The sequence below is a fragment of the Procambarus clarkii genome, chromosome 30 (assembly GCF_040958095.1).
Source record: "Procambarus clarkii isolate CNS0578487 chromosome 30, FALCON_Pclarkii_2.0, whole genome shotgun sequence".
Lineage (NCBI taxonomy): Eukaryota > Metazoa > Arthropoda > Malacostraca > Decapoda > Cambaridae > Procambarus > Procambarus clarkii.
Window position 1 is genome coordinate 18,586,940 of NC_091179.1, and position 15,878 is coordinate 18,602,817.

A 15,878-nucleotide genomic window follows, 5' to 3' on the forward strand; every position below is an offset into this window, starting at 1 on the left:
CAAGGGCCTTGATAACATCAAGGCCCTTGTGGGATTTGTTCATTTGATATATCACGTTATTGGGATTTCTGTGTGTGTATTATTGTTATTATTATTATTATTATTATTATTATTATTATTATTATTATTATTATTATTATTATTATTATTATTATTATTATTATTATTATTATTATTATTTTTATTATTATTATAAACCAATGGAATCGCCTACTCATCGAAGTGGTACGTGTCAAAATATTGCTGTAATTCAAAATCCAGCTCGATTAAATCATCAGGATAAATGGGGGGACCTTTGACCAGCCACCGGCTTCCTGTCCCCGTCAATGCAACTAGAGAGATGGTGACCCTTCAGGTAAATTCAGGGTCACGAGGCTGTATCTTGCCTACTTACTCGCCCTGAATTTTTGCAATCTAGAAATGCACTTTCAACGGTATAATTTATATTAGTACCACTTTATGCTGATACAGCAGTGATGTAAATTCAATTTCTGTTACTATGAACCTATCATTGCATTTCTTATTTATTCAATACTGAATGTTTCTTCTTTTTTGTTTAACTTTAGGATCTGTTCGAAACGCTATTCGTTGGTGACTTTGGAAAACTGTACCACATAATCACTAATGTATGTGCTCTCGCAACCCCTTGTACCTTCTTGTATATACATATAAGTAGTTAATATAAATAAATAAATAAATAAATAAATAAATATAGTAAGCGCGACTGTTGAGAGAGGAAAGATGTATGGTCTCTAGATGAGCTGGGAATGGAAAAGATGCATGTCCGAGCCTCTCAGCTGGTAGTCAACGAAAACACTCCAGCGAGTAAACACTGCTCGGGGCGTCTCAATCATGGCAAACATCGCCATACAGAGAATTAAGAGGGAGTTTAAAGAGGTTATCAAAAGCGACGAAGTAAGTTGGTGTCAGTCCATTGTACTGTAGAGTCAGAACTACATCAGAGTTGTGTGGGGAGAAATGGATGAGAGGACGGGGTCAAGTGATGCCAGTGTGGGCTTGGGCACCACCACCACCTCTGGCGTCACTCTGATGATAGGGTCAAGTGGCACCAGTGTAGGCCTGGGCACCGCCACCTCTGCCTTCACACTGGTGGTAAGTGGCACCAGTGTAGGTCTGGTCACTGCCACCTTTGCCCTCACACTGGTGGTAGGGCCAAATTGCACTAATGTGGGTTTGGGTACTGCCACCTCTACCCTCATACTGGTGGTAGAGACAAATGGCACTAATGTGGGCTAGGGCTTTCTCTGCTGAGATGACTAAGCCTAGTTCCTGACATGTGTGCAATACAGAATTCAGAACATTTTGGGTGTTGGTATATCCATTGGTGTTGATCAGTATATTATATGCATAGCTAATGATGTGTTTGCTGGGCCTCCTAGTTACTGAGTTTAGAAGTGCATTGATTAACACATTGAACAGAGTAGGACTGTGGACACCTCCCTGTGGAGTGCTAAGTACACTCCTATGCCCTTGGAACAGTATAGATGACTTCTTGTTGGATAGCCTATTATTATTATAGATTTAGAACTTGCTAAGAATAAATAAATTTTAAGAATTACTTTTTTTAGTAAAATTTAAGTAAAGTATTGAACTTAAAACCAATATGTTGAATGTGGGTGTGTTTTGTATACAATATTATGTTCTGCAAATCTTTTGAGCCTAATATAAATGTTGTAACTTCGATACAAAAATGCAGGCCATGGGAGATAAAGCTATTTTTCACAATTTATGTCCATAAAAAGTTAATATACGAGAAACGTCACCATTCACTAGAGCAGCCTTGGCTGAGAGAATTAGTACTTGTACAAAAACTTTCTTTTGATTTACATATTTTTTGGGGAAGCATACAAGTACATAGGGACACACGCGCACAAAGTTCATATTGCAGTAGTAGCTCACAGAAATTTGCAGGAAAATAGAATTACTGTATACGTGTATATTATTATGCTACATCACTTGAGCACAGTACATTTAACTTGTTCACATAAAGGTTATCCACCAGTTGACCATCCCACCAAGTAATCAACTCGTATGAGATCAACCTTCCAAGTCTCGACAGTGCCACCAGATGAGTTCTCGATCTTTTTCTTTAGCTATGTAGATGATTTGTCAAGAAGGATATTAAAAGCAACATTATACATATTTAATATGATGATATTTCTGGGAAGAGATTGAATTAGGGTTGTCAATCAGTTAAAAAATGTATGCACGGTCTGGACTAACTGATTAACTCCTCTGCCACAGAAAGATAACATTCTGCTGTGAATTATCGTTTCTGAGGAAGGACTAGGGATCAAGCCAGGGATAAGATCACTGTGAGTACGAAGAAAGATCAGGTGTATCTTGAGCATCACCTCCATTCACAGTACAGTTGGTTCAAATCCCTGTTGTAAAGTTATACTGTATTACCCATGGCAATAAGTATATAATAATTATTATTATTATAAACTTAGATATTCTTTACTGGAGTATATATGAGCTGTACAGTGCCCTGGTCCAGAATTACATTTTAGTTGTGTTAGGTTAATTTGGGTTATGTTTGACTTGGGTAACCTGTTAGATAATCATAGTTTAGCTTAAGCAGTGACGGAACACAATGTTTATGTTGCGTGGTGCAAAAATTCCCTAAAAGTACAATCTCGACACTTTGGTGACAATGATGACATAGTGGATAATTACTCATTACTGTTCTAAACCTTTTTACGTGTTTTTTATTGACATATTATAACATTTTTAAAACAAAAGGGGGTGGTAGGAGAAGTGAACACTCATACGTATTCAGAGTTAAATAGCAAGTTTTTCTTTGAATGCTCTGTGTTCTCTTCTTTCAGGCTGTGGGTCCCTACAATTGCACCAGAGATGGTACCCGCCTATATTTATAACATTTTATATAAATAATTATAAAATTAGGCTCTCAATATTTGTTGATACAGTATTGTATACTTTGAATCCAAATTAATATTTATGAAAGTTTTTTGAGACCATTCAGGGAATTCACTTTTGTTATTTAAAAAGTTTGTTCTGGATCTAGCCTATCTAGACTAATCAATGTTTGAAAGTGTAGGTGAAGCATACATGGACCTATATAGATAAAGAAGATGCGAATTTGTGTGGAAAGTGACATACTGTAATTGGTATACTTGATAGGAATACAGTACAGGTATTTTTCTATGAAGCCTTTTGTTGGTAGCTTCCAAAGCCACCCAGCCTATTGGCTGCAAGCCTAACTGCATGGAGAAACATTGATGACTCTGACAGCTATCTACACACTCATTTGCCAGTTCTGCCCACTAGTTAGTTACTCCTCCCCACTAGTTAGTTGCTCCTCACCACTAAATGGCTTCCCCAGCCAGCCAGCACTTCAGCCAGCTGAGTACTACAGACATGGGCCACTCAAAGATGATCCTTGAAAGCCCCAGAGGGAAGGGAAGTAATAAGGAGCCACTGAGTGAGATCCACTAGAAAGAAACATATTGCATTCAAAGCTGTTTAACTTCTTGAGTACATTTAATGGCATTTCCTTGAAAATTAAAGTAAATGTGGTCATCAGTATATGCAGTGGTTACACTAATGCAAAAATCATGCATATCAAATGCAAATAAAATCAAGCAAAAATGTTCAGTATGTTGAGAAAAAAGGGCTCAGTTCCATAGAATTCCAGAATAATTTTTTTCAGAGTTTTCACTCAAAACAAATGAGACTAGGTTTCTTGATTCTGAAATTTCTTTTATGTACAAGTTTCTCTCACCTTGGATACCCCTTACATTTTATTAACTGTGCCTATTCTCAAGCTAAACAAAATTTCTTTCATCCCAAACCTGTTTCCAATATCAGTAACACTGTGCTGTGCCTTCCCTTCATATCTGAGCTAAGAAATCTCTAATACTCTTGATGTAAAGCTCGCCTATTGACAAACTAGCACACTTCGTAGTAATCTGGTTCACACTGCTCCACCTGCTTCCAATGGTGTTGGTGTCTATGACATTTCTTGTTCATCTTGTCCCCTCCAGTACTTTGGCAAATCTGGCCGTACACTGAATGACAGACTTGCGAAACACGAGTGTTAAGTCTGCAGACAAATACAATGCTCTCTTCTATCATGCTAGGGACTAATTCTATAGCTTGGTGGTCTTCTAAAATAATCTTTCCTGCTTCTAGTCTTTGCAGACGCTGACTTGTGGAATCGGCTCTGATGCACAACGTGCCCATCATGAATCTTTAGTCCTGGCTTTGTTGGTGCTGACTCTTGCCTTTCACGGTACACTGTACACACATGCGCCAACTGTCTTAATAGCAAACGTGATCCGACTTAAACATACCCCTTTTTCTTACCCACTTTTATTTATTACCTTTCCTTTTACCTTTTTATTCTTACCTTCATCCCATTCTTACCTTCATCCCATTCTTAATTTCATCCCATTCTTACCTTCATCCCATTCTTAACATTCTTCCTGTTCTTACCTTTCATCTTACTCTTACCTTATTCTCTTACTCCTCACCTCTCACCTCACTCTATATTTATTTGCCTATACCTTTCTCTCTTTTTATCACATGACTTGATAATTGTTCGGGACGGACCGAAATGTCACAGTTTCTCCATATTTCTGATAAGTGGTTTGGTCGTCATATTTTTAACATTAAAATTTAATGCTCCCTCCATTTTTCAGCCTCCATTATTACAATGAAATCCAGGGTGCATGGAAACCCAACTTGCTTGCTGACACACATACTGTGCTCAAGGATTATTCATTCTAATCTGAATAGTTTTATTAATATTTAATGGTATTGTTTATTACCACATGCTCAGCCACCCACACACTGCACATATTCCCTTGTGCTCTACCATCACCCAATCACTCACCCCCCTCCCCTCACCAATATGTCCACTCCACCCACCAATTCTACACCCATACCCACTCATATTGAGGTTATCTTGAGATAATTTTGGGGCTTAGCATCCCTGCGACCCGGTCCTCGACCAGGCCTCCTTTTTGTTACACATCCCCCAGGAAGCAGCCCGTAACAGCTGTCTAACTCCCGGGTACCTATTTACTGCTAGGTAACAGGGGCATAAGGGTGAAAGAAACTCTGCCCAATTGTTTCTACTTCCACCGGGGATCGAACGCAGAACCTTAGGACTACGAATCTGAATTGCTGTCCACTCAGCTGTCAGGCCCCATACCCACCATACCCACCTATACTCACCATACCCACCCATACCCACCATACCCACCCATATACCCAACCACTTGCCCCCCAACAAACAATAGAACAAATCCTACCCACCCCTCCACACTACCTGTCCATCCCACTCACACCTGATCACTATGAAACAACATAACTCCACACCATATGACCAATGGACCCACAACCCACACACTTCTGCCCTCACAACTCACCCACCCACCCAATTCACACCTCTTCCCCCACTTCTGCTTCCTGCTCATCCTAACAAACCCACACCTCCATCCTCCAGTTGATTGACAATTGAGAGGCAGGACCAAAGCGCCAAAGCTCAACCCCCGCAAGTACAGCTAGGGGAGAACACCGTTTGTGTAACCCATCCCCACTCCCACCCATGCTCCAACCTCCACTTATACCCACCCATGCTCCAATCCCACTCATACCCACCCCTGAATACCATTCACCAGCCAACACAGCACCCACTCTGCTTAGATTGTATCCACACAGCACCTACTCAACCCACACCCTAGCACCAAACCAACTTAGCAAGCACCAATGCACGTACAGTTATTATTTATTATAAATTTACAGGGGCCGGTGGCTGAGATGACAGCACGCTTGACAAGTGGACCAGGGTTCGATTCCCGGGGCCAGCAGAAACAAATGGACAGAATTTCTTTCACCCTGATGTCCCTGTTACCTAGCAGTAAATAGGTACCTGGGAGTTAAAGCTGTTATGGGCTGCTTCCTAGGGTTAGTGTGGGTGTTAAGAAAAAAAAAGTAGTTAGTAACAGTTGATTGATTGACAGTTGAGAGGCGGGCCGAAAGAGCAGAGCTCAACTCCCGCAAGCACAACCAGGTGAATTCAGTATCTTACCTACATGTCCACAAACATCATATAAACTTCACCCACTCACCCATAATCATCTCTCATCCACGAGCATAACTTGCCCATCCAGAATAACCACCCATCCAATGATTTTCATTCCTTCTATGACTTATTTGTCAGGACATTACTAACCTGTACTGTTGTTGTTATTATATTATTATTTTTATTTATTATAAATTTTTAATAATTAAAATTATTATTTTCAGGCTCAAAAATGTGCCATCAATGTTGAACTAGTTGGGGATGACTATCGAGAACTGAGAGGAGAGATAGCTGGTCCTCCTGATACTCCGTATGAGGGGGCAACCTTTCACCTTGAAATTAAAGTACCAGAAACATACCCTTTTAATCCTCCTAAGGTAAATTAATGTTTATTTCTGCACACAGTATTAAGGAATTAATATTGATATGTTATGATTGTAGTATATTTCCGCTGTTATTAAATATAAATACTGTATGAGCTTGCTTATTTGAAGCCCGCTGATCCGAATGTTTGGGTTATCCAGCAAAAATCGTGGCCGGATATTTTTCTGACAAAACGTCTCCATATTCAAAGAGCAGTTCAGATAACCAGAGATTTTGCCAAATACTGCAGACAGGCATCGGCCTTACCGTATTAATCCCGTACAACAGTGGCTCAAGGTGTGGGGTATGGGAGGTGTTGGGGTGCCAGGTTTTGGGATAGGGGTGTCGGGAGAGAGAGAGAGAGAGGAGTTGGGAGGGACTATCTGGGGAATGAGGGACCAATGATCTGTATTGTAATCACTTTCCTCACAAGTGCGAGGAAAAACCGCAGGCTGGTAAGGCAGGGGCACTGTGGACAACCCTAAAAGGAAAACCCCAGAACCAGGGACCCAGTAGGCCAGAGCAACCCATAAGGCTGCTACCAAAGTAGAATTTGTGGCAGAAATTGCCACACATGAACAGGGAAGCACCCCCAGCCACACAAACCCCAAAGATGCAAGGATCCTTGCATCTTTGGGGTTTGTTCTGATAATTTCACATTATCCTATGTAAAACAATATTATTCCACACCTCTTGTCTTGTGCATTTTCTGTCATCAAATTTCATTCATACAATTATATTGTTTATTCCATCACATGTATTTTGTAGATACAGTACTTAAGTTTGACTGCTTCAATTATATATGTATTTTTCATCCCATGTCCATATTTTGCTATCACAGGTCAGGACTGGAAGAAGTTTATTGTAACAAACCTTTCTTTGCATCCAGAGTATTGTAGAGTATTGTTTTATCTTTCACGAGCCTTCCTAGGAATTCTCTCCTCCATTTCTCCCTCACTTGTCCCATCTGTACAGTACTGATCCAGAATATTTAAATGATTTGACTGCACTGCCTTTCCATCACAGTTTGTGTGTTTTGTAGAGGTACAACAAGTTTCACCATCTCAATAGCCTGCATTTTGATAACTACAACATCTGATGTCATTTTGAAGTTTAAGCTATTCACTATTCTCTAACTCCAAAATATCAGAATGATCCTGAATTAAAATTTGAGTGGTGTGAGTGTTTTTGCTTTTAACTTCCCATTCAGATACTCAGGTAATTCAATTAGATAGCACTGACTGCCCTATGTACAAATTGGTATGGATGTAGAGAGTAATTTAAAATACTGAAATGCACATATTTTCAACAGGTAAAATTTGTCACAAAAATCTGGCACCCCAACATTTCGTCAGTTACTGGTGCTATTTGCTTGGACATCTTGAAAGATCAGTGGTAAGACATTATTTTCTCATTGTTTAGCTAGCATGTTCAGGCTTTTTACAAATTTTATTTTGGATTTATAGGGCATTATAAACACAGGACCATGAAGGGAAAGATTAACAGATATGCTGCCTATTAATGCCTTTAGAAGTTAATTTATATGTAGTACAGAATGCTAACATCTCTTTAGACAGACTAGGTAAAAAATTTTTTTAATGTAGATGTTTATAAATTTTGTTTGTCAAGAATCTATAATGAAATATTGGCGTATTTAACAGGGCAGCAGCAATGACCTTGCGAACAGTACTACTATCTTTGCAAGCATTGCTGGCAGCAGCAGAACCTGATGACCCTCAAGATGCAGTGGTGGCCAGACAGTTCAAAGAAAACCATGCTCTCTTCCTCCAAACAGCTCAGTACTGGTCACACATCCATGCTGGAGGTATGTTGGTCACACTCCTGAATGAAAAAGTTCTTCGTGGAGGTGGGCAGTTCATGGTGGAGATAAGCTTGTTTTTAATAGTCCTTAATCCAGTCAGGTTCTGTGTTCATTTTTTTTAATTCTGATAATTTCTTTACAATAGAAATGAGTTCATGTTCATACAAAAAGTAGGTTCCAATTAATGCGCTAAGAAAGTAGTCTGTACCAAAGATAAGTTCCTGATCATCTTTGATATCTCTTTACCATTAACTTATTGTTTCCTCTGAACCTATCATGTCGAGCCATCCTCCTCAAACATTTCCAATTGCATTAAAGTGTTCCACAACATTTGATGTTGCACTTGAATATTTGAGGAAGATAAGTATTTCCAGATATTGGTTTCAATGTCGCATAATTGATATTGATAGCAGTTACAACTTCATGCACTGAGAAATAATGATTATCTTAACAAAGATGTAAATAGAAGAAATGATTGAAAAACGATAAGACACTTAACAGATCAAAGAAAGAAAGAAAGAAAATGGAAAACTACCTGTATTTCATAGAATAGGGAGGGTTCATTCATGTTTCCTGCAGCACTACAGTGTGGCTGGATTCTTGGTTGAAGTACCAGATGTAGCACATATCCATCCATATGTTAATATTACTGTACTTTATGTACTAGTTACTAATAATTTGGTTTTATATGATAACTTTGAGGGTAAATGAAAATAAAGACTTGTTTTAACAGTAGTGGCACTAACTATTGATTGATAGACTCTAAAGTGTCCTCTTTATATATAAACTCGTGTTGTTATTTCTGACCAAAATAACTTTGGTTGATATTTTTAATTTAAAGCCTCTTTTGTAAAATATTAATGCTTTATATTATTTTTTCTTATTTCTCGTCACTTGACTCTGTTCCAGCACCTGATAATTAATGAAACATTTATGAACAGTTTGTCTATTTAATATTCAGTCTTGTCTTGTACAGGCAATAGAGACCTGAATTTTATATTCATGTGTGTTGAGCTTATTTGACATTTGGTTTAGCAGTTTGTTTTTTTCTAAAGTTATATAGTCATTCTGTGTGAGCCATGAAAGTAGGAGTATTTGAATAGATTTTTTTTACATTTCTCTTTCAGTGCCCAAAGGCAACAGCGAGTTTTCTAACAAAGTTCGATGTCTGATGGATATGGGGGTAGGAGAACACCAAGCTCTTGTTGCTCTGTCATCTTGCAACTGGGATATGGACCGAGCAATTGAACAGCTATTCTCATAGATGCATGCAGTAGCCATTATTAGGTAAAATATTTCTCTCTGACAAATTTTGGAAAAGGGATGGGGGGGAGCTCACACCTAGATTAGTGATAAACTGCCATTTATTACTTTAGCCGTATTGTAACTCTCACTTTTGCCTTCAATACATACATAATATATATATATATATATATATATATATATATATATATATATATATATATATATATATATATATATATATATAATATATATATATATAATATATATATAATATATATATATATATATATATATATATATAATATATATAATATATATAATATATATAATATATATATAATATATAATATTACATCATAAACACCATCTGTAGTTCAGTGGACTTCAAAACCATGTTGTGCAAAAGATATCAGAGATGTTTGCTGATCTGGCAGAGCTTTATATTTACTCTTTAATTTATCAGGAAGTACAGTACTTTTGAAGTTATCAGGTGCTAAAATGCTTGTCTCAGTAGAACTCACTCTGAATATAGGTACTCTGCTCTATATTACTATGGTAGCAATTACAAAATTTTAAGTAATTTTATTATTCTATGATTATTGTTTAATCTTTTAAGTTATTTACATTATGCATGAGTACCTTTTTGTAGTCATATTTTTGTATGTTACATTTTATAGCATATAATATTAATTGCTGAGCTTGTGTAAGTAAGACAAGTAAATGTACCAATTAGTATTTGCTTCTCTGCATGTTGTACAGATAATATTATGTGAAGGGGTCTTGAACTTGGGATGAACATGCAGGTTAACAAGATACAGACATGACCATTCACATTTTCTTTAGTTGCAGTTCAGTGGCTAAAGTTAAGTCCCTTGCTTTCCTGAGATTTTTGTGATCTGTTTAATAGTATTTAAATGTGTGGACACTCATACTTGGTTTTGAAAAAAATATATATTTTTAGGAATTTATTCACCGGGTTTGAAATATGTTTTCTATTGACTAGTTTTTAACACTAAAGTTTCAGTCCTTTACCTCAAAAACACCAAAGAAAACTGTTTGATCTCATACTTTTTATCAGTAATTCTTAAATTTTGTCAAGCATGGGAGTCCCACTGACAGCAGGCTCAGTCATGGCACACTGTGTTGGCCAGTAATGGGGATACCAGTGGTTAGATTTGGTATCTTGTTAGCGTTCAGTACAGGATTTATAATGGCACTAGGCCAACATTTGAAAAGGGGCCCCATTCATGCAGATTTTAACACAACAGCATTATTACAATACAGTATGGATATGTATGTAATAGTAATGTACATGGCAGTACTGTGAAATTATTTTCCAAATATGGCCCATAATTCTGTATGGTGCCAGACCTACAGAAGGTTCATCTGTTGTGATAGCAGTAATAATGATGAAAATCAGTAAATGTAATGATCTGGTCTCAAATCATACCATTTTTCTTCTTAAGTGCAAATATAATTCGATTAATAAATTATTCCAGTAGTAAGTCATCTCGGTTGTAAAATATTGACCTGTATTAGTAAATCTTGGAAAATGCTTGCCATTTCAATTTTCATATTTGTCATAGATTAACATTCTATATTTCTAGATCAGTTATAGATTATGGACTTTTGATAGTAATAATAAATAAGGTTTCTGAGAAACTTGGCAGACAAATTAACTTGTTGGAGTAATGACAACTAAATATTTACTTGTCTTACTTACTTTGGTTATTAGTCAGTCTAAGCATCCATGTTCCTTTTTTTTTGCTTTTAATGAGTAGCTGAAGTGTTTAATTGGCATATGCAATACCTGTGCTTAAGAGAAAGTGCTTGACTATAATGTTATCTGATTGACTACTTTTATATTGGGAAAGCTCAAAGAGCATTTATTCCTGGAGCTTGCATGAAATGTTTACCAGCAGTTGTTGAAGCACATAGATGTTACCACTCATATCATGTATTCCTCATTTATTGTGTAGACTGCATAAATGATCAAGGACCATACTACCCTGTGTCAATGTTGTTTGCTACCTGCCACCATCTGTTGTGCTGCCCTCAGTAAAAGTGATGTTTTTTGTTGCGACAATCGCGTTACCTTTGGTTAAGTTTCCTGTTACTAGTTTCGTGAAGATAATTTTTTTACAGTACAGTATTTAAATTGCTTTTGATGTGTTTCATTCTCTAATATGTGCATAGCATGAAAATCAAACAAAAATTTAAATTTCATGATATCATTATTTTCCACACTAAGCAGTTTAAAAGGTTAGTATTACCAAAACTAAATTTATTACCTTTTTAGTATTTATTAATAACCTTCAGCTACATTTAGTGCAGTTTGACAAATGCAGAATTAAAAATAAATCTTCATGTGTGGAAAATCTGGTACTGTAGCAGTGCATTGAATATTTGCCAAAATTAATTTTGATTATACTGTATTATTGTCTCCTGACACAAGTGTTTCCTTGTAAATGACTGAACTGTGGTTTGTATGTGTGTAATTACCTAAGTGTAGTTGCAGGATGAGAGCCACTCTCGTGGTGTCCCGTCTTTCCAGCACTCTTTGTCGTATAACGCTTTGAAACTACTGACGGTTTTGGCCTCCACCACCTTCTCACTTAACTTGTTCCAACTGTCTATCACTCTGTTTGCAAAAGAAAACTTTCTAATATTTTTTGGCACCTTTGTTTCCTTAGCTTTAATCTGTGTCCTCTTGTTCTTGAAGATGCTGGTTTCAGGAATTACTTTGTCAATTTGGTTGATTCCTGATAGTACTGAGTATTTTGTAAGTGGTGATCATATCGCCTCTTTTTTTTTCTATCTTCTAGTTTTGGCATGTTTAACACCTCTAAGTCTCTACTCATAACTCTTGTTTTTCAGTTCCAGAAGCCACTTTGTAGCATGCCTTTGCAATCTTCTAGTTTATTGATGTGCTTCTTAAGATGTATGTGTGTGAGGGTTAGATTGTGAGTGCTTGCATGTCTGTTGATGCATGTAATTGTAAGCTTTTACTCATTCATGTATGTGTGTTCCTGTTTATTTACTTTCTTTGTGTGTTTGTGGATGTGTGTGAGAAGTTTTCTGTTTGATGGACTAAAATAATTTAAAATATATGAATTGTGTTCTGAGGAAAATGAGTAGGTTAAATCATTAAATTGGTTGTGGGAGGGAGAACTATTAGCTTACAAACAAGAGTCAAAAGACTTCAGTTGCCATGTTGATTGTGAGAAATTTAATTAATATGGTATGAAAAGATTTCTCAGTAATTCAGTCATTATATATACAGTGAATTTTGTAGCGATATAAACTGTTAGCAGGCAGAAAACCTTGGTATGCAAGTTGTTGGTAGCATTATAATGTGACTGAAGACACTAGACATAATGGCAGCTGTGAATGCTCTTGCTTTCTAAACTACAACAGTATCATTTATTATAATGTAACATATCTTAGCTAATGGCATAAGCAAATTCAAGTAAATCCCTTGAAGGAAAAATTATTCTACTGTTAATACTGTACTGTGAATGTTTCTTAAGGGGGTGTCATGGAGAATACTGCAAAAGGGAAAGATCTACATTTCACCCTCCTTGCTCAGATTAATGCTTCTCTTCCTTATAGCTATTGTCTTAATGCTGCCCCTCCATAGTGGCAGGCTAGGCCACAAGCTCAACAAAATAAGGGAAACTATGCTTACTAAGAAAAAAAAAAAGGTCCTTGCTATATTTTTTCATGTCCATTTCACTTGCAAAAAATATATATTTTATAATCATAACTTTTTTTTTATAATAGTTATTAATGTAAAGCAACCTGATAAGCATACAAAATTGTGGCCAGATATTGTATATATTTAAATGTTTAAGTGAAAAAAATAAACGAAGATGGAAGATTGGTTCGCCATTTAGATGGAAGTGTGTGTGCATGCACGGGCTTAACAAGTAACAAGAAGAATTTATTATTGAGGTATGCATATACAGTTATATGAGCCATGATCCAGTGCCTTTATAACGGCTATATTTTAACTTATTCGCTGCACTACATACGTTTTAGTGATGTGTACTATTGTCAGATAATAATGATAAATATTTTATTCATTGAAGCTGAAGATTTGCTTCATTAACATATTTAATCAATCTAGTTTTTAGTAATAACATTTTTAGTAACAGAGTAAAATTGCCCGTTGTGGTGCCATAATTTGTAAATTCTTGTGTTCAGCAAAAAAATGCTATGAACTCCCATCCCCAAGAGAAAATCTGTCCTGTGACATGACATGGTTCGTGTAGTGTTGTTCTTGCCACAGAATAAGTCACAGTAACATGACTGACACAACTCAGCCCGCACACATGAAATGAAATAAAAATTACAATGTTTCAGTCAGTCCTGAATTCTTATTACAATTTGATGAGTGTCTAGGGCAGACTGAAATATTGTCACTTAAATTTTATTTGTGTTCATTTGGTTATTTGTCCTTTTCATGCAAACAGGTTCTAACTGTGATGACAAGACCTTGGACTAAGTTAACCGCACTTGCCTGAAGGTCTCCATGCTTTAAAACTGATCATCTTGCTAAACTCTTGGAAGCATTGCAAAAGATGTTAGTTTTAGCGTAGTTTAACATTCAGTATAATCTTATCTAAAGCATGTCAGGATGGTACCATGCTCTTAAGCAGTGTTTTTGTAATTTCAGTGAAGAATTGCCAAAGAAATAAGTTGTGGATAAGAGGGCCTGTTCTGGTAAGCAGTTAATGTTAAGTTTGGTCACTTGTGTTTAAATTTTTATTTTTTTTTATTTTTTTTTTCAATCAGTCACAAAGATTATGCCTGAATATTTTTGTTGTACTTTTCACTTCTGTTTTTAGGAAGTGTCCATCATAGTTTGGACTATTTTTAGCAACATCTTGAGGATAACTATTTACTTTGGGAGTCATTTTCAGTTTATATATAACATTTAATGGGGATGGTGTGAGATTCCCTCCCAGAATGTGATATGCCATTGAATAGCTTATTTACTATTTCCAGATTTATAGTTTGTGAGTACAGATCTAGGCTATGTAATGAATTTTATATCTTAATAAGAGTTTATCACATTGTATGGTTTGTCAAAAAAGTCCTGCATAATTGCCAATTAACATTCATTATTAGTCTGGGTTTTGCTCACATGAAATGTCTTAATCTCTAGCTGCCATGATTCCATATTCTTGCTCATCAATAATCACAGGCATTTTTATTCTCTTGTATATTTGTGGGCAAAAGTAGCAGTTTAACATAAGTTTTTAATTCTCTGTACAGCAGTTTATGCATTAGTTTGTAACCCAAAAGCTCTGCAATGTCCTCACACTTCCTGGGTGTTATGAAATAATATACTGTAGTGCAGAGAGGAGTGAACTGAAGGCACTCGCTCTATGCATAATCTTGCCCATATGAAGTGCAGTCAAAGTAAGAATAGCTTTCCAGGGAAGGCTAGTCTGTTGAATCAGTAAAGAGTAGGATTAGGGAATAGAAAAATAATAGTACCTATTAAAAATTAAATAGTTTAAATAACCTCTGCAATACATTGTATAACACTCATATTGTTAGATCAGCTAACATTCTGGAAACTGATAGAAAGAATTTTCAAGCAAAAAAAAATTTCGGTACAGAAGATGAATATTTAGTAATCAAATCGATTCTTATTAAAAAATCAATTTATGTTAGGGACAGTTTTTATGAGATCATATATATTTATTTTACTCCGTACAAAAGTCTACCAGATTTGTTTTCCTTGAATGCAACAAGCATCCTACCCAAATCTTCTCATCTGTTGTGAAACATGAAAGTCCCAGAACTGAACACAAAAGAGAAATGGCCTGTGATGGACCAGAAATAGTTATGCATTCCATACACAAGTTTCTGGAGGGAGTTGTTAATATTTACACGTTTTTTTTTTTTATAGCAAGTCTGATTTTCTTTTGGTATGAGATTGCATTTCGCTGTTGTTCCTAACAGAGATAGATATTATAAAAAATGATGATGTTAACTGGTCTGTGCCCAGGTAATTGTATTTTCATCCTCTATAATTTTACTTTATTAAAAAAATAAAATCCGAAGGTAAAATATGCCTTGATCATCCCAAACGTATCATGTCATTGATTGTCATTTTGAGACAAACCATATTAATAAAAGTATGGCCCAGATTTTGTTTTGCTTTAAACCTTGATCATTGGTGATTTTTTAATTAGATAGTCAAATATTTTGCATTACACTGTATTAGAGTATGTATTTGTAGCTGATTCTCCTGTGTAATATTCCAGTTGTAGCATAATATTGATTATGTAATTACCTAAGTGTAATTACAGGATGAGATCTATGCTTTTTGTGTCCCGGCTTCCCAGCACTCCTTGT

General features: G+C 36.1%; 1 protein-coding gene across 3 annotated transcripts; it reads left to right on the top strand.

The window, feature by feature from the left end:
• The first annotated feature begins 775 nt into the window (after window positions 1–775).
• Ubc4 (ubiquitin conjugating enzyme 4) lies at window positions 776–15,670 on the top strand. 3 transcript variants are annotated; one of them, XM_045754025.2, is made up of 6 exons: window positions 776–915; window positions 6,301–6,453; window positions 7,752–7,834; window positions 8,101–8,264; window positions 9,389–9,548; window positions 13,982–15,670. In XM_045754025.2, the coding sequence occupies exons 1-5, from the start codon at window positions 853–855 to the stop codon at window positions 9,523–9,525; spliced, it is 600 nt and encodes a 199-aa protein (XP_045609981.1). In that variant the 5' UTR covers window positions 776–852; the 3' UTR covers window positions 9,526–9,548; window positions 13,982–15,670. The 3 variants fall into 3 exon arrangements, with proteins under 3 accessions (XP_045609981.1, XP_069190093.1, XP_045609980.1); XM_069333992.1 differs by having other exon boundaries at window positions 14,185–15,670; XM_045754024.2 differs by having other exon boundaries at window positions 799–1,113.
• The last annotated feature ends 208 nt before the right edge of the window (window positions 15,671–15,878 follow it).

Excerpts from the sequence above, each read along its gene's own strand:
- Ubc4 (XM_045754024.2), top strand. The coding sequence starts at position 979 with ATGGATGAGAGGACGGGGTCAAGTGATGCCAGTGTGGGCTTGGGCACC. Across the intron at positions 6,454-7,751 it reads ACCCTTTTAATCCTCCTAAG|GTAAAATTTGTCACAAAAAT; the intron begins GTAAATTAATGT and ends TATTTTCAACAG. Across the intron at positions 7,835-8,100 it reads GACATCTTGAAAGATCAGTG|GGCAGCAGCAATGACCTTGC; the intron begins GTAAGACATTAT and ends CGTATTTAACAG.